The following is a 23268-nucleotide window of genomic DNA, read 5'->3' as shown; positions in this document are numbered from 1 at the left end:
AGCCGTTTGCCGCTGCTCGTTGCCATGATACATTAAGGAGGAAGAAAGAAAGAAAGAAAGACGAAAGCCGGAAGCGAAAGAGACGGGTCGTTAAGGGAAGAAGACCGGCTTCCTGCTGTGGGATTTTTTTTTCTTGGTTTTTCTTGGGTTCTGCTTGTTCTTGCCGCAATGAGATCGAGTGGGGAGGGATTGAAGAAGGGGATGCCGAGGCTCCTCTTGCTCTGCTGTGCCATCGTAGTCGCTGACCAGCTTGGCGATGCGTCTAGGTCTGCATCTCCTCGAGTGAATAGACCTGGGGATCCGATGAAGTCGTCTCCATGGGCTTGTGAGGTAGACCGCCTTTGTTGATGCGATGCCTGATAGAGCCATGCGGTAGTCGACTCGATGAGTGAGGTCTGTGACCGTGACTGTGGCCACCGTAGCCACCGCCACCGTAATTACCGCTGCCACCGCCGCCACTGCCGCCACTGCCGCTGCCACCACCCTCACCACCTCTGCCGCCCCTATTGCCTTTTTGTCCACCGGTACACACAGGCACGCCGTTTTGGATTCTTGCCCTAGGCGGGAAACTATCATCTGAAGGGTTTCCGTCTTTGTCGTAGACCACGCGTTTGTCTAGTTCTGGATTGGGGCAGATACTGGGGAGAGTCGAGTCGCTGTACGACGACCATTGCTGGTACGTTGGGTTCTCGCAATGATCCGTGGCCCTCAATCGTACGGCTGTATGGTGCAACGAATTGAGTCAATGTAGGTCGAAGTTTACCATATGAAGATCAAGAAACGGTTCTCACGGCGATACAATTGGTGACGGTATTTGTCCTTTCGAGACCTGACATAGCCGGTGTAGTTGCTCTTCCTTCCTCCTTGGTCGCTCAACTGCGGAACAGAGAAAAATGAGTAATACTGCTGAGAGAATGGCCGAAGACAGAGTGGAAATGAGGCTTACATAGGCGCTTCCAGGCTGGTAGTAGGTCGACGCATACTGTAGGAGGGTGCTATCTTTCTCAGCTGACAGAGGCAAGTGAATGGTTGAGGAATAACTCACACAGTTGCCAAGGTTTTCGGGGCAGAGAATAGGTGGCACCGAAAACGGTTTGCAGTTCTCCCAGATCTGAGGCCTGCCAACAAATCGATGGATCAACAAGGGTGAAGCATGCGTTCAAGAAGAAGCGGTACTCACGGCGGTGTATCCCAGAAGAAAATGGCAAAGGAAGAAAGACAATCCTCGTCGTCCGACTCGACTTTCACAAAGTCGTCAGCGGTGTATGGTAGGTAGGTGCCTACGGCGCTCCCATATGGATACCCTTCGTCGTAGAATTTGTCGATATTGACGATGAAGGAAGCCACGGCTGAGCGGGAAAAAGGTGAGAATCGGCTCGAAGGCTTGCTACGGGACTATCAGACAAGCTTACTTTGGGGCTTGTCACCACTTCGTTTGTTCTCGAACGCTTCGCCCATCTGAATGTTATCGTTCTCGTTTCCGTGGTTTCCCATCTGTATGAGATAAGAATTTGTGGGGAAGCAGCCGTAGAAAGCGTATGTAGCTGGATCCGGCCTACCACCGTTGCCGTAGTCTGGATTTTTCGTGAAGCCTCCATGACTGTGGGCTCTTTCTCTTTCAGGTTTGTGTGTTCCGGAGCCATGCCCGAGGCTGTGCTTGTCGGACAAGGAGGTGGGAAGATAGCCGTGTTCCGTTGGAGCACCGTAAGTAGACGCCAGGCTGGTGTCAGGGCGGTGGCGTTGGCGGTAGCCTTGCATCCCTTGCAACTGCTCGTGGTTCCCCAAGCCGTCAGTGGTCTTGAGTGAGTCGAGCGAGTTGGGACCGTAACGCGTTCGTTGAGTGGGTTGCGCTGTCTCGCCCACCTGCAAGGGATTACGTCGAGTCTCCTCGCCTTCGAACTGTGAATGCCGGCGAGGCGATTCGTTTCCAAGCTGTGTGGTCTCGAGCTGTGTGGGCTCGAGCTGTGTGTGTTCGAGCTGTGTGGGCCCGTAAAGCTGGCGGTATCGGCGTTGCAGCTCCGTTGCAGTGACTGTGGATAAGGTCGACAAAAGATAAAGGCCCACGGTGATGGTGAAAAGGAGGGCGAGCTTGACCATCTTGGCCCAGGCTGTCAAAGTGGGCGAAGGCGGTTGTCGGCAGCAGGAATGGGTGCTTTGGCGAGAGGAACGAGGTGGGGAAAAAGACGATCAGGTGGCGGCAGGAGGATCAGGGGGAGCAGGCAGGAAAGAGAAGGAAAGGAGGAAAGGGGGAAGGGGGAGAGGGAGGGGGGAAAGGCGATGAGGTGTAGTGAGAGGGTGAGGAGAGACATAGAGCGGCCAAGAGGTGCCTTTGTTATAGACGAGTCTAGACGCCGAGCCGCCATTGGAGTCTCGCCGAAAGTCAGTAAGACGGGGGCCCATCGACTGGCCAGATCGCAAGTCTTTCCGACGGGGAGGGACCACCAAGGAGGAAAAGGCGGGCAGAAGCGTGAGATGAGATAAGGCAAGGACAGTACAACTGTGTGATGAGAAAGCCTGCCTCTCTCGCTGTCAAATAGGAACAGTTCCTAGACTTGCGCGGACGGAGCATCAAAGAGGAGCTCAAGCCACGGCGCAAGCCAAGACAGCTGGATATGATGACAGGAATTAATCTCCGCTACTACACCCACACGCTCATTCTCGCTGCTCCTGACGACCCTCGTTCTCCTCCGCTCTTTTGCTTCTCATTGGAGTTGTCCGTAGAAGACTGTATAAGCAGGTAATCATTCACCCCTTCTATCCTTATGAACCTCTTTCTTTCGCTTTTCTTTTGCAGTGGGTATGGAGAATGGTGGGCGGAGAAACAGTCTTAATCACAGCGACGCTCGAGAAAGCCGCGTGTTTGCTGGCTGCGATGAGAATGGCGCTCAAAATAAACGGCTCGTGTGAATGAAACAATTATGTTATAGCGGCGCTCCGCCCTGTGTGGCCGGGGATCTCATCGAAGCTCCGCCGGGGTCACTAACAGAGAGCAGAGGACGGCCTCTGGGATGGGAAAAGGGGGCCCCTCTGCGCAAGTTCGGCCTTTGGATACCAGCAGAAATGCGCCCTCAACGGACATCTGGCTTGGCATTTCCATGACTCAACGACCACAACCACCACCAAAGAGGTGAGAAAAACCGAAGAAGAAAAAGAAAAAGAAAAAAAAAAAAAGGGCGCCTCAATTATGGGGATCGAGCCAAGAGGGCGTAGCTTGTGGCGCCCATGCAAACATGAACGCGCCCCACCTGGGCGGCGAGCGAGCATCGACGCCATCGCTGCCCTGCCACTGAGCCGGCCTGCAGGCCTGTGGCGCCTCTCTTGACCCTCCTCGTCCCCTCCCACTCCTCACCGCTGTTCGCTTCACCGTTCTCTTTCTCTTCTTCTCTGTCCCATTGCGTCTCTGTAGCTGGTTCTATAGACGCGCAACGCGGCTTGATGTTGTGTCCTACTTCTCACGCCTCGAATTTTCGTCGTTCCTACCTCTGCATCACCGCCCTCGATGCGCTCTTCTCCCTTGCGAGCGGCGGTGTGGCGATGTGCATTGCCATCCAGCTCGCATGCAAGCACGACGATGCCCTTTTTCGTCTCTCGCACTCCTATCCGGTTCTCCAGCGGCTCATTGGATTCTTATACGGCAGCCTGCTCACCGGCAAGGCATGCCTAATGCTCGTCTGTCTGAGCCTCGTCCTGCGCTACGACGGCGACATTGTCACCGCCGCTGCTGCCGCCGACGTCCGTCCCGAGCGGGCCTCGCTGGGTCCAGACGGTGCCGCACGCTCGGCATTCAACAAGCGCCAGGCCGTCGTCCGCTTTCTGACACGCGCGTGCGGCGCGTCGCCCGTCGTCGAGCTCGCCCTTGGCATTGGCATCATCACCTTTTGGTTCAGCAGTGATCAATTTGTGCGTTGCCCTTTCCTCTTTTCTCTGCTTCCTCATCTCTCTGACGCATATTGCGACCTCTCCCTCTTCTTTCTTTCCACTTTTCTCTTTATTTGCCACAGCCAAAAGTGGCGCTGCCCACGGCAAAGGAACGCGCGCACGCGCACCGTGGCGACCAGCTCTTTGCCGGCTTCATCGTCTGCTGGATCTGCTGCGTGCTCACTTCGCTGGCATTCTTCTTTGTCGCCTCGTGGCACCACTCGCGCGTCGACTGGCAGATCCAGATGCTGCTGGCCGAGGAGCAGCTGGCGGCTGTCAAGCGCGCGCCCACGGTGCGCCTCGAGTCGCGCACGGGCTGTCCGACCGGCCGGTCCGGCGACAGACCGAAGCAGCAGCAGCAACAGCAGCAGCAGCGCCGTCGCGGCCGTCGCGAGCGAGGAGAAGAAGAACAAGAGCAACATGAGCAGGGCAATCCGACCGCTTTTCTCGCCCATCGCGCGCACGGATCGAGCTCGCCGTCGCTGTCGCCGCGCCTGACGAATCGACTGAGCACGCTGGCCGAGCAGACGGAGCCGGCCTCGTCGCCCGTGCTGGCCGCCTGCGTGACAGTCGCGCCCGCTTCCGCGACGGAATCGTCGCTCTCGCCGGCATCGTCGACCAAGAGCCACTTTTCCATGGGGCTCGGGCCTGGTGGCGTTCTTTTCGAGGCCTCGCTCCTGGCGCAGCGCGCCGCTTTTGAGGAGATGAAGCGCCACCGTGGCGACGGTGCCGGAGGGGGAGGAGGAGACGGCGGCGACAATGACGACAATGACGGAGACGAGGTCTCGCGCGGACAAAAGGAGCTTCGACGGCTCACGTTTGCCGCCTTCTCGTGGGCGGGCAAGCAGCTCGGCGAGGGGAGCAGCAACCCACACAGCAGCGACCATATGGCCGCTCATGTCGGTACCGGCGGCGGCGGCGGCACCAGCGAAGGCAAGATGGAGGAAGGACGCAGTGACTTGAAACAACAGCAGCAGCAGCAGCATCACGAAACGATGAAAGAAAAGGTACGTAGGCACGTCAGCGTCTCACCTCACCTGCTCGTCCATCGCAGTGCTCCACACAAGGGCCCAGAAGAGCGTGTCAAGTCACCAAAAGTTGAAGAAGAGCCCAAGCTCGAGGTGGAGAGGACGGAAAGGGAAAAGGACAAGCTCAGAGTCTCGCCATCGTACGTCGATCGCGACAAGCGCAAGGACTCGACGCCCATCTCGTCGGCCGTCTCGTGGGACGGGAGCTTGTGCACCGACGAGGCCGGCTACGAACGCATACAATCAGCACTGGGTCGGGAAGGCGTCGAAGGAAAGGGAGGCGGCGGCGGAGGAGGCGAGGGAGAGAAGGTCGGAGAGCGCACAGACGAGGGCGACGACTTTGCCACGGTCCCCGAGACGTTTGACGTGCAGTTTGACGTGCGGACGGTGCATGTTGGCGAGTCGCACGATGCCGAGATCTCGATGGGCCAGCCGGGGACGGAGCTGTGCGACGTCGATGGGTCGGACATTGCCACGGTTGTTGTGCTTGACCAGGCGCGACGAGTGGCGAGCCACGTTGTCGATGATGATGACGACGACGACGACGGCGACGGCAATACCACCAACGGCCAGAGAGGCGACCGCGCCGTGCTCCATTCTCGTGTACCCAATAATGACAGCCAAAAGGCCATGACGAGCCCACTGCTGACGCCCCTGCGAGCCGGACCCGGACCGGTCGCAGAGAGGAGCGTGTCCAACTACCCCTTTCCCAGCACGCCGTCGCCAGGACCATCGATGGCGCCGCAGCTTCAGCAGCAGCAGCAGCAGCAGCGAGGCCAGCTGCTGGAGCTGCCAGTCCCCTCGACAGACAACTCCGTCGACTCTGACCAGCGGCATCGGCAAGAAGCGCGCGAGCATGCCGAAAACGTGCTCATCAACGCCCAGGCGAGGGCGCCCGCTTCGCCGTGGACGTTCGGGCAGCCAAACACAAGCACGTAGGCACGTAACTAGCTGACCGGAATGTTTTGTTTCCCCGAACGTGTGAACAAGTACAGTAGAGCACATGTGTCTGTCTGTCTGTAGGATGACAAGAGCAAAGGATAGAGGAAGAGGAAGAGGAAGCGAGAGAGAGAAGAATAGCAGATGATAGAATACAGGGTACAAGATGTCAAGAGGGGAGCGGCGACAGTGTCCGTGAGCAGCGACCGGCTGGGCGACGAGCGGGTGCTCGTCACCGGTAGAGGGGCGGCAGCTGCGGCGGGCCCTCGGGGCTGCGCTGGTTGTTGAGCTGGTACTGGATCGCCGAGTAGGGATCCTGGACCTGCGCCGTGCTGTGGTTGGGCTGCGAGTAGGCGCCGTAGTCGTACGACATGCGCGGCTGCTGGCCTGCGCGGTCGGCGAACGGGTCCTGGTGCTGGGCCCCGTAGCCGCCGCCGCCACCGCCACCGCCGCCAGCATAGGCATCCATGTGGTCGTCGTGGTAGCCCCCTCCTCGGCCGCCGCCGCCGCCATAGCCGTGCCTGCCGTCGTCGTAGGGCGCACCCATGCCGTACTGGCCGTCGCCACCGTCGCCGTAGCGTCCGCCATAGCCGGCGTCGTCGGCTGGGCCACCGACGAGACCAGCAGCCTCCTCGTCTGCGTCGTCTGCAATCGGCTCAAATGCGCTGTCGTCTGCGGGGTGGACAAAGGGCGGAATGCGCGGGCCATTCTTGCGGCCCAGGCGCCAGGCCCGGAGGAAGAGGAGCGCCGTCGCGAGTGTCGTGACTGGGGAGTAGACATTCAGCAGGCGGGCGATGGGTGGAGAGAGGCAGCAAGGAAAGGGCACACTCACTCCAGAGGAACCAGCAAAAGGCAGCAGCGACCTTTTTCGAGGTGCAAAAGGTGGGCAGCGCCTTCTTGAAGTCGTCCTCCTTGCCCTTGGACGACTTTGCGTGCGGGTCGTTGTCTGCATTCTTGCAGCCGGCCGAGGTGTATGCCGAGATGGTCTCGGTGACGCTGCGGGTGGGCGGGGATGAGAGATGGAGCAAGAGCGAGCAAGAGAGAGAGAAGAAGGGACACCCACCTGACAATGATCCAGAAGCCAAAGGAGAGGCCGTTGAGGATGATGCCCACGCGGGGCGTCTCGATCAGGCGCGTGGCCTTGGCCAGCGAGTCCTGCATGGCGGGCGGCAAAAAGGGGATGCCGAGGAGGAGGCCGCCAAAGACGAGGGTGAGGACGGCCATGACGAGGAGGAAGCCCGTGAGGCCCGACAGACTGCCGATCCACTTGCTCTGGAACGAGGCCAGGACGATGGCAATGATGAGGAGGATGAAGGCAAAGGTGACCTGGAGCGCCCGTGCGATGACGAGGAACTGGTCGAAGCGGTCCTGTGTGCAGGGGAGAGCCTTGTCAGCGACCAGCCTGTACGTGTCTCAGTGCACCAGCGCTCTCACCTCGGTCCAGGCTGCGAGCACGCCTCCTCCAAAAGAGCCCACGGGCATCGACATGGGGCGTGCACCGGCGGCCATGCCCGGCGTGTTTCCAATGCCGCCGCCAAAGCGCCCCTTGGGCTCGCCTCCCCCTCCTCCTCCTCCCCGCGGCGGCCCGCCGGACCCCGTGACCTTTTCCAGTATGTTTTTCCAATGCAGCGCCTCCATGCTGTCAGTCGTGAAAAAAGGGAAGCAAGCAAGGATGGAAACGCGCGACCAGTGATGGCGGTGTTGGTGTTATTTTCTACAGCCCTGGCGCCCCCTCGCCGTTTCAAAAGTCGCCCTGGGCGGCGACGGCGCGCGCTGCGCTGCACTAAAGGGGCTCCAAAAATATCCTCACGTGGACGCGTCCAGGTCGACAAAAGACGGCGCACGGACTGACTGCTTTGCCAGAAGATGATTTGCGCCTTCGCTGCCCTTCGCAGGGCCGGGCTTGGCTGGTGCAGCACCATCAGCCTGAGCGCTGTATGTTATGGCCAACGAGAGTCCTGCTCGGTGGTGTCAGGGGCAGCCGCCACTCTCATCTCGGGCGTTGTTTCGTTTCAGGGTCGTGGTCGGACTGCAATGACAACGAGCAAGGACGGCGTGGGCGTGGTCTGCTCGCCCAACGAGGTCGATTTCGAGCCCAGCCTCCCTATGATGAAGTCGAGCCAGCCCAGTAGGCCATTCGTGCCTTGCGCTCTCGAAAGCCCGTGCTGGATCTCGCGCGTGGTATTGTGTGGCGCGATATCCCCTCACCCGGCCGAGAGGCGGTGTCGCCCTGGAGAGACTGACCCGAGACGGCCATCCGCGACATCCTGGGGGGTGGGGGTGGGGTAAACAAAGATTTGCTTTGCTTGACTTGTTTGCAACACGCGACGCTTGTCTCGTCACAGAGGCCTAATTATGAAGAATGAATTAGTCCAGACTGGGAAAAATAGCGCCAAAGTCAAATGAAGGCCGGCTATTCCGACCGTCGGAGCCCTCGTTCTTCGCCCCCAGAGAGGAAAGGAAAGGGAAGGGAAGATAGAGGCGAAACAAAGCTTGGACTGCATCTACCAACCCCGCACCGTCGGAAGTCCCTTGCACCACCGCCTCCTCGACGACGACGACGACGACGAATACGACCATGTCTGCCGCTGCCGCCTCCCCCGAGCTGGTGCCCTGCATCGTCGACAACAAGCCGTTTGCCACGCCGTCGAGCTTCCCGCTCGTGGACCCGCAGGACCGCAAGACGATTCTGCACAACGTCGCCACGCTGCCCGCGACGTCTGTCGGCGATGTCGTGGCCTCGTCGCGGCGCGCATTCGAGGCGTGGCGCGACACACCGCTCAAGGAGCGCCGCAAGCTGCTGCACAAGGCGGCTGCCCTGTTTGAGGAGCGCATCCCCGAGCTGATCCAGATCGAGGCGAGCGAGACGACGGCCAGCGCGGGTTTCGCTGCCTTTGACGTCGGCTACCTCGCGGCCGATGCGATCAACGAGACGCCCAACAGCATGGCGGCTGCCCTGCGTGGGGAGATGGCGCCCGCCGACGCGAGCGGCAAGCGCATGCTCGTCACGCGCGAGCCCCTCGGCTGCGTGCTCTCGATTGTGCCCTGGAATGCACCCAGCACGCTGTGCATGCGCGCCATCGTCAACCCGCTCGCTGCGGGCAACGTCGTCGTGCTCAAGACGTCGGAGCACAGCCCCAAGATCCACTCGGCCATTGCCCGCGTCTTCATCGACGCCGGCCTGCCTGCCGGTGTGCTCAACGTCATCCACGTGTCGCCCCAGGACGCGCCGGCGGTGACCAAGGCGCTCATCGAGGAGGAGTTTGTGCGCAAGGTCAACTTCACGGGTTCCACGCGCATCGGCCGCATCATCGCCCGCCTCTGTGCCGAAAACCTCAAGCCGGTCGTGCTCGAGCTCGGCGGCAAGGCGCCCGTCATTGTCACGCAGGAGGCCGACATCGCCGTCGCGGCCAACAACGTCGTGTGGGTGTTTGGCTCTTTGCTTCCTCCCTGAGCTTGCCATGCTGACCCGCGCCTTCCTGACCACAGCTTCGGCAGCCTCATCAACCAGGGCCAGGTGTGCATGTCGACGGCCAACGTCATCGTCCACAAGTCCGTCCGTGCCGAGTTTGAGGCTGCCGTCCAGGCCATCTTTGCTAGCCAGGGCGCCCTGCTGACGGCGTCGGCCAAGCGCAACTCGGCCGGTGCGCCCGACGCAAAGGACCACCGTCTCCGTGCCCTCTTTACCACTTCCTCTGCCGACCGGGTCAAGGCGCTGTACGACGACGCCATCTCGGGTGGTGCCCAGATCGTCGCTGGCCAGCCAGGCTTCGACCTGGATCTCGGCGTGGTGCAGCCCGTGCTGCTGCGCGGCAGCGAAAAGATGAAAATCTTCCGCGAGGAGGCCTTTGCGCCCCTCGTCGGCCTTTTCGAGTACGAGACCGACGACGAGGCGATCCGCATGGCCAATGCGCCGGGCGCCGGCCTCTCGTCGAGCATCTTTTGCGGCGACGAGACAAAGGCGTGGAAGCTGGCCCGGCGCATCGAGAGCGGCGCCGTGCACATCAATGCGCCCAGGTGGGTGTCTCCTCCTCTCCTTCCCCTTCTTCATCTTTCTCTTTCTCTCTTTCCTGCCCCTTGTGCCACTCTTCCATGCTCATCGCTCTCTCACACCTGCACACAGCGTCCACGACGACCACTTTGTCCCCCACGGCGGCTTCAAGACGTCTGGCTACGGCCGCTTCAACGGCGTCGACGGCGTGCGCGAGTTCACGCTCCAGAAGACCGTCACCTTCAGCCCGGGCACCCAGGTGCGTCTCTCTTCCTCTTCATTTTCACTGCCCTGCGCTGATCTCTCTTCCTGCAGATACCCTTCTTCATCATGTGAGGTGGTAATCGCCCTTTCTTGCCTGTGCCACACAACCTGCCCGGCTGCTCTCAATGCGTATGTATCTATCCACCACTGGCCTTTTTATCTATCCACTGGCCTTTCTACCTATCCACTGGCTTTCCTATCTATCCACTGGCTTTCCTTGCCGGGTGCTGTGCCAGTTGTGCACCCACGCCAAAATGCCAAGAATTTTTGTGGCCAGGGCTAACGCACGGTCGCGTCAGCCCTTTCCTTGCCTCGTTGGCCCGTTGCTCCCTTCTGATTTTCGCTCTTTCTTGCGCGGCCTTGGTGGGTAGAGTCACTTGTCACTCTGGCGAGGCAGAAGGAGATGGCTACGCATCGATGAGCGTCCATCTGTGCTGTTGGAGAGGCCACAATAATGAAGACGATAGAGGAGCGAGCGACCTTCCCGCCCGTCCATTGTGGCTTGCTTCTCCCTCAACAGGCAGCTCCACTTCCGATTTCATCTCAGCTCTCCTCAGGCACGTTCAGCCAATTCAAAAGGGGGCGCGCGCGCGTGCTGCAAATTGCAAATCGGCCACAAAATAAAAAATCCCAAATAAAATTTCCTCGCTGAAATTGTGTTTTTTCAAGCTCCTCTGAATGTGTGTGAGATCTCACCTTCTCCCTCCCTATCTGCTACGACGACGACGACCGCAACGACGACGACGGGAGCATAGGGATGAGCGACTCTTCAGCTGGACAACCTTAGTCTTTCTTTCTCCTTCTTTTTCTCCTACTCTTTCTCTCCTCCTTTGCCACAGTGGCCCCTGGAGCCTGTCGCCTGCCGCCTGCCGCCTTGCGCCCACACAGGTGTCCCACCAGAGGCGCGCGCGCGTGCGAGAAACGACGCCCAACGAGGCCCGCCCAGCCCGCTCGCCCTCGCGTCCTCGTCTGGCGTCGCCTCTTCCCTCGTTCTCAACCTCACTCGAGCGTAGGCTTTTTGCACAACGAGGGACAGGCACGGGCGGCGGCGGCGTGCAGCAGCAAAGACAAGGGAACACGATTTCACACAGCGTCGTCGCACACGCCCGCAGGCGCTCGTCCACATCGCCGTCGCTGCTGCTGCTGCTGCTGCTGCTGCTGCTGCCTGACGTCTCGCTGGATAAAAGGAACAGTAAAGGCTGACACAAGAGCCCCCCAAAGGAAGGGACCATTGGAGCAGGCGGTCGCTTGGAAGACGAGGACGAGGCGCGCATACAGAGGCACCTGCGATCTGTTGACTCAGGCGCACGCATACACGACCTGCCCAGTGAAGCCAGCGCAGCCAGCGAAACCCGCCCACCATGTCCGACGTCGAGCCGGGCAGCTTCCACCCGTTTGAGGTGTCGGCCACCCACATCATCTATGTCGGCCTGGGTGTGTTTGTGGCCCTGTTTGGCATGTTCAGTCTCTTTATCAAGGAGAAGCTCTACCTCGGCGAGGCGCCCATCGCCGCCATCTTTGGCATCATCGTCGGCCCCGTCGCTCTCAACCTGTTTGACCCCAGCAACTGGGGCGGCCACAAGACGGACACGCCCGGCGGGCACATCACCAACGAGATCACCCTCGAGGTCATGCGTGTCACCATTGCCCTCTCCGTCTTTGCCGTCGGTGTCGAGCTGCCGAAAAAGTACCTGCTGCGCCACTGGCGCTCGATTGCGCTTCTGCTGGGCCCCGTCATGGTCTGGGGCTGGCTCGTCACGGCGGCCTTTATGTATGCGCTCGTGCCCGGGCTCGACTTTCTCAACTGCCTCGTCGTCGCCTCCTGCGTCACCCCCACCGACCCCATCCTTGCCCAGGCCGTCGTCGGTGGGCCCTGGGCCGAGAAGCACGTGCCGGCGCATCTGCGACACATGCTCATGTGCGAGTCCGGCTGCAACGACGGCGCCGCCTTTCCCTTTCTCTACCTCGCCCTCTTCCTGACGACGAATCGCGACAACCACGGCAAGGCGATTGCCGAGTGGTTCTACGACGCATGGGCCTACCAGATCATCTTTGGCACACTCCTGGGCGCCCTGATTGGCTGGGCTGCGCGCAAGCTCATGCGCTTCTCGGAGCGCCACAAGCTCGTCGACCGCGAGTCCTTTGTGGCCCAGTACGTGAGCCTGGCCGTGGCGAGCATGGGCGTCAATGTGCTGCTGGGGAGCGACGATCTGCTGGCTGCCTTTGCCTGTGGCACTGCCTTTGCCTGGGACGGGTGGTTCACCAAGCAGACGGAAGACTCCAACTTCAGTTCGATCGTCGACTTGCTCTTCAACGTCGCCACTTTTATTTACATTGGCGCCCTCATGCCCTTTCACGACTTTGTCGGCGGCAGCGACGCCGAGCGCAACACCCTCAGCCTCTGGCGCCTCTTTGTGCTCGCTATATGCGTCCTCCTCACCAAGCGCCTCCCCATCGTCGTCGCCCTCTGGCGCTGGATCCCCGACATCAAGACGTTCCGCGAGGCCGTGTTTGCGGGCCACTTTGGGCCCATTGGCGTTGGTGCTATTTTCATCGCCACGCTCGCACGCACCCTCCTGCCCGAGGAGGTCGCCAGCCCGCCCGAGACGACCAACGACTACCTGGCGCTGACGGTGCAGCCAATCATCTTTTTCTTTGTCCTCTGCTCCATCATCATCCACGGCCTCACCATTCCCTTTTTCGCATTCAGCCGGCGCGCGACGACGATGACGCGCACGTGGAGCCGGCACCCCAGCCTGGCGCCCAGCGAGGAGCCCGGCTGGTTGAGCCGGATCCGCCGCACGCGTACGGGCGAAAAGGGCGGCGATGGTGGCCTCGAGGCCGAGGAGGGCAACATGACAGAGATTGAGCGCGTGCTCAATGCCCAGCTCGGCATCATTGGCCGCGGCGCCATTGGCGGCGACGCCGAGAAGGAGCTCCGGCGCGAGGGCACCAGCGACGACTCGGAGACGGCGCGCGCCGACGCCGATGCCGACGACTCGTCGGGCAGTGGTGGGAACCTCGCTGGACGAGCGCGCCTGACGAATGCGCGCACGACAAAGGGCCTCAATGCCGTCGATGGCTTTGACGACGACGAGGATGTAGCGCGCAACAGCGACTGCGAGGAGGACCACCGCGACATGCTCGAGGACCCGACGGGCGAGTGGGGCGGCGAGGACACCGTCGAGATGCGGCGGTACCGCGCCAAGCAGGCCGAGCGCCGCGAGCGCCAGTACGTCCAGCTGCGCGCGGCCCAGCAGGGCGAGGACGAGCGGCGGTCGCGGGCGCACGATTGGCGGCAGGGCGACGCCGAGGATGCCGATCTTGGGCTGGGCCTGGGCCATCGTCACCATCACCACGACCGTGACCGTGACCGTGATCGTGGAGACGACGGCGGCGACGACGACGAGGAAAGGGGACCCATGGACCGCGACCTGAACCGGGGCGACGTGACAAAGGATGCAGGCGTGAGGAGGGAAGAGAGGGCAGAGGCAGAGACAGATGCAGCGGCAAAGGAAGAGGAAGAAGAGGAGCGCAGGGACCGCGAGGGCAGGGCGCGCTACGGCTGCGCGACCGAGGAGACGAGCGAGGAGCGCGACGAGCGCAGGCAGGACGCCGAGCACGCCGCCATCCTGCGCGACCAGCAGCGCGACCGCACCTACCCGGTCACGCGTTCCTGGGTCGAGGGCAGCAAGCTCGTCATCGAGTACCAGAAGCACAAGTCGAGCGAGGCCGAGTGCCACGTGATCCCGCTCACCGACGACGACCGCGAGTCGGTGTCCAGTGCCGAGTCGCCCGCGCATGCATGGGCGCAGCACCACTCCAAGGCCATCGAGCACCACCTCGGTCTCTCGGACGTGTACGAGTGGCACCCCACCGAGGCCGCCAAGCACCTCGTCCACAACAGCATCCCCTCGCTCTACTCGGAGCACCTCGACCGCAAGCGCAAGGCCCTCAACGCCAAGCGCCGCGGCTCCCTCGGCGGGCGCGACGAGACGGCCGTCGAGCGCAACGCACGGGCCGACATGCTGTACGGCGCCATGGAGTGGGCCTCGCAGCACCGCGAGCCTGCCAGCGCGAGTGGTGGCAGGAGCGCCGACGCAGCCAGCTCGAGTGGGGGAGCCAGCCGGCCGACATCGATGCTGCACGACGGGAGCAGCGTCTCGCGCCGGTCTACCTCGTCGGCCACCCACTTTGCGCTGCCCGACTCGGCGGCCGAGGGGCGGCGGCGCAAAGTGGCGCCCAAGAAGAAGCCCCCCGCGCACGTGCAGCCGTCGGACACGGAGTCGGACGACGCCGAGATCACCGGCTGGCTCTCGCCGAGCAAGCCGGGCGTGACGCGCAAGGTCAAGAAGCCCGCCAAGCGCGTCTCGTCGTCGCCCTCGCCCTCGTCGTCGCCCACGCGGCGCGACTCGTCGCCCTCCACGGGCCCAGCTGCCGCCGCCAAGTCAAAGGTGTACGTCTGCAAGCCGTCGGCGACGGATGCGCGGCGCATGTCGATGCGCAAAAAGATCCTCGCCGGCCAACTCTCGCTCAAGGGCCGGCCCGGCAGCATGCAGCCCCATGCCGATCAGGACGACGAGGTGATGGCGACATCGCCGCTCGAGTACGACGCCGACGGGCCCGCGTCGTCGTCGTCGGCTGCGTCGTCGTCGGTTGCTGGTGGTGGTGCCACTGGCAGCGCGAGCCGCAGCCACTTCTTCCCGCGGTCGGCCAGTGCGGGTGGGCTCGGCGAGTCGTCGCCCTCGTCGCCGTCTTTCTTCTTTGGACGGCAGCAGCAGCAGCAGCAGCCGATGCACCGCGACAGGAGCGGCGCCTCGCTCGCCATCCCGCGTACTCGAACCCTGGGTGTCGGTGAGGACGGCGGCGGCAGCGGTGGTGGGGCGGGCCGCGACGGCAGGAGGGACCACAGCCGGGCAAGCTCCGTGCAGTGGCTCGACATCCCCGAGGGCTCCCACGAGCACCAGCAGCGGCCCTCGCGGCCCGGCAGTGGCCACAACAACCACCACCACCACCACCTCGCTATTCCCTCGTTCTTTGGCGGCGGCACATCCACGCCCCGCGGCGGCGGCGGCGGCGGCGGCGCCAGTCGGCCCACGTCGCGGTCTGGGTCGCCGTCGAGAAGTCCTACAGCCACATTTGCCAATCTGCCCGGCGACGAGGCGTCTGGTTCTGGTTCTGGGTCTGGGTCTGGGTCTGGGTCAGCACCAGGGCCAGGAGCAGGCCTGGCCGCCCCTGGATCCGTGTCCAAGAGCCGGTCCAATGCCTCGCTGCGGCCGCCGCCTCAGTCGTCCGACAACGGCCTGCAGTTCCAGCGCTACGACTCTGTCGGCGGCCTGAGCAACAGCGGCGGTGGGGCCGACGAGCCGGCGAGCGCGAGCAACAGCAAGCGGCGCGGCCGCATCGCCGCCCTGATCCAGAACCTCACCACGCCGTCGTCGAGCCGGTCGCAGGGCCAGCAGCAGTCGTACGAGGCGCGCGGCGACGAGACGCCAATGCGGCAGCAGCAGCAGCAAGAGACGAGCTTCGGCTCCAGCGGCGGCATCCTCACGAGCAACCCGCCCTCGAGGAGCGGCACCGCCACCGACGAGGCGACGGGCACAGCGGGTGCGACGGCCCTGCGCGGACACGGCCACGACGACGAGGAGGTCCTCGACGACAGTGGCCCGGCATTTGGCAACACCGTCACTTTTGCCTGAAGACAGTAATTTCTCTCTCTATAATTCTTAGACTGAACGCTGGTTGTGTGCAATGGAATTGAAGTTCCCATTGAGAGAGAGGTGTGCCCATCGATCGCACTGGGGAAAAGCAATACTATACATTTGATTAAACTGCGCCTACTCTCGCTTGCGGTCCACCTCATCGTCGAGCGCATACGGCCTCCAGCGCACGCGGACGGCGTCGCCAACCGTCAACGTGCCGTAGCGCTGCTCGTGCCCCTGTCCATCAAGCGCATCGTCGACCGCAGCCATGGCCTCGGGCACGGCATACATGCCAAAGCACGGCCCGGCCTTTTTCGCCTCGGAGCGGCGGTAGCGTGTCTCGCGGAGCATCGCCAGCGGCACGTTCTTGTCCTGCTTTGCGCTGAGGGTGGATGAAAGGAGAGCGATGAGGCATGGGAAATGGAACAAAGAGGAGAGGGGGATACACTCACGTCACGGGGTCGACGGTCGTCAGCCGGCACCGTTTGCACCTCGCGACGAGATGGAGGCATGCGCTGATGTTGCTGATGCTGTCACTGCCCTCCTGCTCGTGCTCGGACGCTGAAGCAGGGCCGATCCAGATGGTCTCCCACGAGTCCTCGCTGAAGGGCGGGAAGCCACGCGTGCCGGGCCTGCTGCGGAGGACGACGTTGGGCCGAAAGGCTGTCATCTTGAGCGAGACGTCGTCGGCCTCGTCGTTTGAAGCCGTGCGCCAGTGGGCGCGGTCGAGGGAGCGCAGCTTCGTCTCGTCGAGCACCGCCGTCTGGATCTGGCCCTGGACCGCAGCCAGGCTCTCGACGGTTGATACCAGCAGCGGGTACTCGTCCTGGAACTCGATGCGCGTGGGCCCGCCCAGCGCTGCTCGCCGTGCCTCGGGCCACGCTGCGCTCGACGCCGGCGGCTTCCAGATGGGAAACGGCGCGCGTGGGCCCCGCGCCGCGTCGTCGAACTGGAGCAGCACGGCCTCGTACCCGAGGAACTGGATTGTGTGTGAGTTGACCATCCCAATTCCATAGCAGACGAATCCTGCTCACCTCGGACAGCCACTGGCTGGGGCTGCCGCTGTAGGGCCCCGCGTAGCGCGCATCCATCTCGACGATACGTCCGTCGGCCACGTCGCCCCACATCTCAACGTCGCACACGGCCTGCCAGCGGTCGAGCATCGCGCGCGTCGGCCGCAGCGGCACCTCGATGGCGCACCGTGCTGCATCCTGCTGCGGGGCACGGTCGCTGATCGAGAGCCGGAGCACAGCGCGGCCGTCTTCTTCCTCAACAATCTCGGGCCGGACGAGCGTCAGGCGTGGCTCCTCGCGCAGGCTCTGCTTCTCCCACTTGACGGTCTCGCCTTCGCCTTTTGTTCCTTCATTAGCGCTTCCTTGCCCTTCGGACACAGACCGCCGCGTGGGCCGCACGACCATCCAGCGCCGGTCGTACTGGAAGCCCTTGCGGTCGAGGCGCATCGCGCGCCCGCGCTCGCCGACGACGCAGCCCGCACACGACTTGATCGGATACACGACGAGGCGGTCCACCTCGGCGACCGTCTCCTCGTGCGCGCCCGCCGTCTCGTCGTCGTCATGCAGGCGCCCACCAGCGTGAGATGCATGCTGCTGCTGCCGTGTCTTGGTGGAGTGGCGCCGGTGGATGAAGTGCGAGTAGGCGGACACGGCGAGGAGCACGGCGAGCACGAGGAGCTGCACGCCGAGCTGCCGCTGTGCGCTGGGGTCCGTCAGGTACCGCTGCGGGTCCCGCAGCAAGCCTCCGTTTGCCATGGCGATGTCCTCAAGTCACAGGCACGGGTGGAGTCAAGGCAGCGAGGACTGTGAGAAGAGAGACCGTTATCGCTTGCTCTCTTTACTTTTTTTAGACTTTCTTGGACTGAAAGGCATATAAAACCGTCTGAAAATAAGGCGCGTCTTTCGGACCCCTCAGCCCAGCGGCGGACGTCGGGGCTCGGAGCAGCTCCGATGAAGCACAGGAGGCAGGCCGTGTATGCAGTGATTCTATTGCTTATTGTTGGCAACTAATTACTTTTGGAGGAGGATGAGAGGAGCTCACTAGCTCGCATGGCTGTGCTTGCCCGGCTGCAGGCTCACACGCCACGCGGCCGAGGGCAGCGCCTGGAGCCGGCGCGCCGTGGGCATGATGTAGGCAAGCAGGACAACGACGCCGACGGCAACGCAGAGCGTGCTCGTCAGGTAGTAGCCGTCCGTCTCAATGTGGCAGCGGCCGCCAAACTTGGATGTGAGCTTGTTGCAGGCAGTCCTTCCCTCGTCGGACGTGCACTCGCTGCCGAGCGTGCCCAGCGCGCTCGTCTGCTTCAGGGCCAGGTTGCCGGTAAAGGGTGTGACCTCGCACGAAGAGACGGTAAACAGGTCGACGGCCTTGAGCACCAGCGGCCGGGGCCATGTGCCGCCGAGGTTGGAGACAGTATTAAGAAGCGTCATGTATGTGCCCCCGATGAGCGGGTCGGCAATCTGGGTGTGGAAGGCACTGATGCCGACAAACTGCACCGTGCTCGCAAAGCTGCCCGTGACGGTGACGAAGACGATGAGGAGAAAGTAGGCGGTGCTGAGCTCGGGCTTGCCCCCGGGCACGAGTGGGGCAGGGAAACCCCAGACGATGGCCATGCTCGCGACGGCAAAGCCGAGCCGGGCCACGTAGCCCAGGAGCCAGGGCCGGAGCGCATTGTCGCCCTTGGACCAGCGCGCAGCCAGGTAGCCGAGGACGAGCTGGAAGGGAAAGTCGATGAGGACCGTCAGCGCCAGGTCCTCCTTCCCAAAACCCTTTTCGACGAGCTTGAGGCCCGTGACGGCATCGTTGGCCTGGAAGCCAATCTTGGCGATGAGATGGACGAGGATGAATGCCTGGACGTCTGTGTGCAAGTCATTCGTGTGAGCAAGAGATGTAGTCAGAAAGCAAGGAGGGAAACCCACGCTTGAGCTTGCAGATGCGGATCATGACGTCGTACACGCCGCGCAGGTCCATCTCGGGCTTGTCGTCCGCCTCGGCGTCCTCGGTCTTGAAGAAGAGGAGCCAGGTAGTAACGGCGAGAAAGGCGACGGCCGAGAGCTGGAGGTAGGCGTTGAGCGAGAGCACAGGGTAGTCGAGCGGGGTGCTGCGGAGGTACTTGTTGCAGAAGTCGACGGAGTTGAATGCGAGGAAGACGGTGAAGCTCATAAAGTAGCCCGTGTTGAGGCCGACGGTCTGCGCCGTGCTTGCGTAGCTCAGGTTCTCCTGCGAGAGGAGCGTGAGTGCCCAGCCGTCGACGGCAATGTCCTGCGTGGCGGCAAAGAGGACGAGGGAGAAGAAGAGGCCGGTGATCAGGTAGACGTTTGGCCGCTCCACGAGCAGCAGCCGGTCTACGTTCTGGCCGAGGATCCAGAGGACGACGCCGACGATGGCCTGAATGGGCACGATCCACGACTTGCGCCGTCCCAGGCTGAGCTTGATGTTGAGAAAGGGGACGCGGCTGCATGAAGAACGTGTCAGTGAGAGCATTGTAGGCAGGCATAGACGAGGCCAGCAGCGGCACACTCACAGCTCATTGACAAAGCAGCTGTCGACGACGGGGCTCCAAAGCAGCTTGAGGCTGTAGGGGTACGTGGCGAGCATAAAGACGCCAATGTCGCTGTACGAGAGCCGCGCCTTGAGCAGGAACGGCATCGTGCCAAACGCCAGGCCGACGGGGATGCCCTGGAGAAAGTCTGTGCCGAGGGTCGTGTTAGCTTGCGGTCACTCTCGCCTCGCCTCGCCTCGCCCAACCCCGCATACTCACACAGAACGACAAGGAGCGCAATGGCCCTCACGTCGCTCGGACTCAGCTCCGGCGTCTTTTGGCCGTCGACGCCCTTTGCAGCCTCGATGGCCTCGGACCCGTGCAGGCCCCGCTTGGCGGCCTCGTCGCCATCGACGCCGCCGCCGCTGCCAGGCATGTATGCGGCCGCATCGTGCCCCTGCAGCGCGGTGCTGCCGTTGCGCTGCTTGAGACCGCTCCCGTCTCGATCAGGGCTTGGACTCATCCTGATGTTGACTTGCGCGGGCCTGGAGGACATGCGCCGGTGCTGGACTGCTCTGTCAACACTTGCGGCGCAAGAAGGAAAAGACGAGTGGCGAGATGAGGCGGACGTCGACGTGGAAGAAAGACCGCCTGCCTGCGCTGCCCGCCCGACGCGCGCCCAGAAAGAATACTCTTCTCTCCCAGGGCCCGGATTTAAAATCTAGAAGGACGCCCGCCCTTCTCGCACCTGGAAAATTTAGGCTTAGCTTTCCACGTGGAGGGAGTGTCAGTGTGTGTTTTTCCATCGCAGAAAAAGTAAGAGGTCCCAAGTAACTCCACCACGGAAGAGTGCTGCCAAGAGGAGAGGAGAGGGCAGGGATGCCAAAGATTCGCACCTCGCGGACCAAGCCGCCGCCCGAGGGCTTCGAGGAGATTGAGGGCATCCTCGACGACTATGCGCGGGCGATGCGCGATGCAGAAAACGAGAGCCACGAGGGAAAGCGCGTCAAGGAGTCGCTCTGGCCCATCATGCGCATCGCCCACACCCGCTCCCGCTACATCTACGACCTCTACTACAAGCGCGAGGCCATCTCCAAGGAGCTCTACGACTGGCTCCTCAAGCAGGGCTATGCCGACGCCAACTTGATCGCCAAGTGGAAGCGGCAGGGGTACGAGAAGCTGTGCTGCGTGCGATGCATCCAGTCGAGGGTGCGTTTCCCGCCTTGCTTCTTTTCTTTTGTTTCTTGCACTTGCTGACCCTATTGCACCCCTCGTGTACACAGGACATGAACTACTCGGGGAGCGCGTGCATCTGCCGTGTGCCAAAGAGCCAGGTCAAGGGGAACCAGGTCGTCGAGTGCGTCCATTGCGGCTGCCGGGGGTGCAGCTCGGCGGATTGAAGGCTGCAGTTCCGATTAGAGAGCACCAGTACTACCACCACCATCATCCACCACTGCCACCGCCAGTTTCACAACCACCAGCAGCAGCTTCGGCCTAATAGCATGTACCATAGCCAACCATCATTGTGAGCGACTTTGATTCCACTCGGACGTAGATCTTCTTGTCGTGGCTCCTTCGCGTGCATCCACATCTCAAGGTGGTGAGTCCGCATCAGAATGTTATGAGAGAACATTGTTGCGTTGTGAAACACATCTTGAGTCTGATTGGGTCGATGATGACGGTGGACTTGGAGCAAGTGGTCCACAGACAAGCACCAATTTCCGCCGCTCTGGCCAAGTTAAGACCCTGTGTGAAGACTGCAGATGGCACCAGTATTAGAGTCTTGGTGGAGTGTACAGTACACTCTCAGTCTTTGCTGTCAGGCGCAGGCAGCGAGGATAGCAATGAGACGGAGTGCAGATCATCTACTAATAAGCGCTGAGTGGTGGGTGATTTTCCAGCTAGCAAGCAAGAAAGAACAGCGGGAAGGTAGGCTCCGGCGACATGCTCGGTCGCACGAACAGTGGAAGGTGAACCTGCATAGCCCTGGCGACGCCCCCACGGCTCGAAGAAGCACGGCGAAATCACGGCAAAGGGCCCTCGTCGGCTAGGGCACAACGACCGTCGTGCACGTGACTCTACACTCGGGCCGATGGTAGCTCCATCATAGTATTGCGGGGGAGGAAGCTCGATCTATCTGCCGAAGACACGAGATGCCGCCAGAGGGGAAGAGGGGAAGAGCACTCGAGCGCACGCAGGCTATACAAATTGCGGGGGGGCTAGAGAAAAGAGGGGGAACAATTATTTTCCCCGAAATCCAAAACGATGAGCCGCGTGTGGGCGGCCCAGGCCGTCGCAGTGGCAACACGCGCCTGCTAAACGTTCTGCCCGGCTTTCCCTGGGGGGGGCGCGACCCAAAGGGGCAGAGAGCATCGACGACCTTAGGGCAGGAGACAGAGCGAAGGGGCTGGTGTGCCTGGTTGGCTATAAGAGGCCGTCTTGCTTCCTCACCCCTCCATCGCTCGCCCCCACCCTTCTTCCCCACCTCACGAACATTCTCCCCAGCAGCCACCAAGCATGTCGCCGCCCCCGCACCCGACTGCGCAGGACATTGCGCGCGCACCGCGCCGCCACCGCCTGTTTGGCTACCCGATCTCGCACAGCGCCTCGCCTGCGTTCCAGAACACGATTCTTCAGCACGGCATCAGCAGCAGCAGTGGCAGTGGCAGTGGCAGTGGCAGCAGCAGTAGCAGTGCTCCTGCGGCGCCGACGTACTCGCTGTGCGAGACAAAGTCGGTCGACGAGGCCCACTTCTACCAGCTCGTCCGGCACGACGACCGGTTTGGTGGCGCAGGCGTCACGATGCCCCTCAAGGTCTCGGTTACTGCCCGGCTCGGCAGCGACGAGGGCGCAGTGCTGGACGAGCTCGACGACGTGGGAAGCGCCACCCAGACGGTCAACACCATCGTCGTCCTGCCCTCGCTCGCCGGTGAGACGGCCGTCGACAAGCGCCGCATGGTGGGCACCAACACCGACTACCTGGGCATCCGCCACGCCATTCTGCGCGACGTGGCCAAGCAGGCGGGACACGCCGATGCTGCGCACTTCTACAACCGTGGCCCCTCCGTTGTCGCCCGCTTCCCCCTCGCGAGCAACGGTAAACCCCACTCGGCGTTCATCATCGGCAGCGGCGGCACCTGCCGCTCGGCCGTCTACGCGCTCCATAACCTCGGCCTCTCGCCGCTTTACCTCATCAACCGCGACGCCGGCGAGACGCAGGACGTCGTCGACCACTTCCGCGCCAAGCAGTCGGGCATCGACCTGCGCCCGCTCCGCTCCGTCGAGGCCTTCGACGAGGAGCAGGCCAAGCGGCAGCGCGGCGAGGTCGGGCCCGTCGCCGCCGCCGTGGGTGCCATCCCGGCCATGGACCCCGTCACGGCCGAGGAGAAGATGGTGTACACGCTCGCCCACCGCTTCCTCGACGAGCGCTACGAGGCTGACGCAGCCGTGAATGCAGCGTCGACGAGCACAAACGAGTCTGGCAGCGATGCCTCAACGCTCCTCCTGCCCCTCCTGCCCCGGCGGCCGTTCCTCGACATGTGCTACAAGCCGCGTCTGACGCCGCTGCTCGCCTACGCGGGCCGCGACCAGGCCGGCGCCACGTGGTCGCCCATCGGCGGCGTCGAGGCCATGGTCGAGCAGGGCCTGGCCCAGGCGCGCATGTGGGCTGCCAGCGCCTGCATCCTCGACGGTCGTCTGCCGAGCGACGACCCGCTGAGCTACGCGACGCGCGCCGGCGACGACGGCCCGCTGGGTGCCGCGTGCGAGGACGAGGCGCGGCGGCTGGTCGAGACCATGTCCGACGTCGTCGTGCCCGCTGCTGCCGCCGCTGCTGCTGCGAATGCGCCTGGCCCCTCGACGACGGTGGCCGCCGCGACTGCTGCAGCTGCCGCCGCGACGACGGGCGTGGCGCCGCACCGTGCGCCCCAG

At 62.7% G+C, this 23268-nt stretch overlaps 9 protein-coding genes across 9 annotated transcripts; 5 read left to right on the top strand and 4 right to left on the bottom strand.

Annotated features, from left to right (window-relative positions):
* Positions 1–262: 262 nt before the first annotated feature.
* On the bottom strand, positions 263–2097 carry FA10DRAFT_260834 (hypothetical protein; the record flags this gene model as incomplete). The annotated part of the gene is made up of 6 exons (XM_025520045.1): positions 263–720; positions 792–876; positions 947–982; positions 1046–1118; positions 1181–1349; positions 1413–2097. The coding sequence occupies 6 exons, from the start codon at positions 2095–2097 to the stop codon at positions 263–265; spliced, it is 1506 nt and encodes a 501-aa protein (XP_025376099.1).
* Positions 2098–3534: 1437 nt separating this feature from the next.
* On the top strand, positions 3535–5885 carry FA10DRAFT_286803 (hypothetical protein; the record flags this gene model as incomplete). Its single annotated transcript, XM_025524102.1, has 2 exons — positions 3535–3900; positions 4002–5885. The coding sequence occupies 2 exons, from the start codon at positions 3535–3537 to the stop codon at positions 5883–5885; spliced, it is 2250 nt and encodes a 749-aa protein (XP_025376098.1).
* A 232-nt stretch (positions 5886–6117) lies between these two features.
* FA10DRAFT_280075 (hypothetical protein) lies at positions 6118–7523 on the bottom strand (the record flags this gene model as incomplete). The annotated part of the gene is made up of 4 exons (XM_025523591.1): positions 6118–6650; positions 6718–6881; positions 6949–7253; positions 7320–7523. 4 exons carry the CDS (start codon positions 7521–7523, stop codon positions 6118–6120), a joined length of 1206 nt encoding a protein of 401 aa, XP_025376097.1.
* A 940-nt stretch (positions 7524–8463) lies between these two features.
* FA10DRAFT_286801 (aldehyde dehydrogenase) lies at positions 8464–10212 on the top strand (the record flags this gene model as incomplete). Its single annotated transcript, XM_025524101.1, has 4 exons — positions 8464–9308; positions 9375–9902; positions 10009–10135; positions 10192–10212. The coding sequence occupies 4 exons, from the start codon at positions 8464–8466 to the stop codon at positions 10210–10212; spliced, it is 1521 nt and encodes a 506-aa protein (XP_025376096.1).
* A 1289-nt stretch (positions 10213–11501) lies between these two features.
* FA10DRAFT_231400 (Sodium/hydrogen exchanger) lies at positions 11502–12890 on the top strand (the record flags this gene model as incomplete). The annotated part of the gene is made up of 1 exon (XM_025518856.1): positions 11502–12890. A coding segment is annotated over one exon (1389 nt), but the record flags the coding sequence as incomplete, so codon positions are not given.
* Positions 12891–15874: 2984 nt separating this feature from the next.
* Positions 15875–17685, bottom strand: FA10DRAFT_280072 (hypothetical protein). The gene is made up of 3 exons (XM_025523590.1): positions 16877–17685; positions 16295–16821; positions 15875–16224 (listed from the first exon to the last, which is right to left on the bottom strand). Exons 1-3 carry the CDS (start codon positions 17609–17611, stop codon positions 15978–15980), a joined length of 1509 nt encoding a protein of 502 aa, XP_025376094.1. The 5' UTR covers positions 17612–17685; the 3' UTR covers positions 15875–15977.
* A 138-nt stretch (positions 17686–17823) lies between these two features.
* FA10DRAFT_267519 (hypothetical protein) lies at positions 17824–20032 on the bottom strand. The gene is made up of 4 exons (XM_025521943.1): positions 19618–20032; positions 19381–19546; positions 18776–19311; positions 17824–18714 (listed from the first exon to the last, which is right to left on the bottom strand). Exons 1-4 carry the CDS (start codon positions 19859–19861, stop codon positions 17897–17899), a joined length of 1764 nt encoding a protein of 587 aa, XP_025376093.1. The 5' UTR covers positions 19862–20032; the 3' UTR covers positions 17824–17896.
* Positions 20033–20184: 152 nt separating this feature from the next.
* On the top strand, positions 20185–20890 carry FA10DRAFT_267518 (G10 protein). The gene is made up of 2 exons (XM_025521942.1): positions 20185–20547; positions 20622–20890. The coding sequence occupies exons 1-2, from the start codon at positions 20218–20220 to the stop codon at positions 20736–20738; spliced, it is 447 nt and encodes a 148-aa protein (XP_025376092.1). The 5' UTR covers positions 20185–20217; the 3' UTR covers positions 20739–20890.
* Positions 20891–21588: 698 nt separating this feature from the next.
* On the top strand, positions 21589–23145 carry FA10DRAFT_242186 (hypothetical protein; the record flags this gene model as incomplete). The annotated part of the gene is made up of 1 exon (XM_025519274.1): positions 21589–23145. A coding segment is annotated over exon 1 (1290 nt), but the record flags the coding sequence as incomplete, so codon positions are not given.
* Between the last annotated feature and the right edge of the window lie 123 nt (positions 23146–23268).

The sequence above is a fragment of the Acaromyces ingoldii genome, assembly GCF_003144295.1.
Source record: "Acaromyces ingoldii strain MCA 4198 unplaced genomic scaffold FA10scaffold_4, whole genome shotgun sequence".
Lineage (NCBI taxonomy): Eukaryota > Fungi > Basidiomycota > Exobasidiomycetes > Exobasidiales > Cryptobasidiaceae > Acaromyces > Acaromyces ingoldii.
The sequence above is the reverse complement of the archived record's forward strand: the minus strand, read 5'-3'. Positions and strand labels throughout refer to the sequence as shown.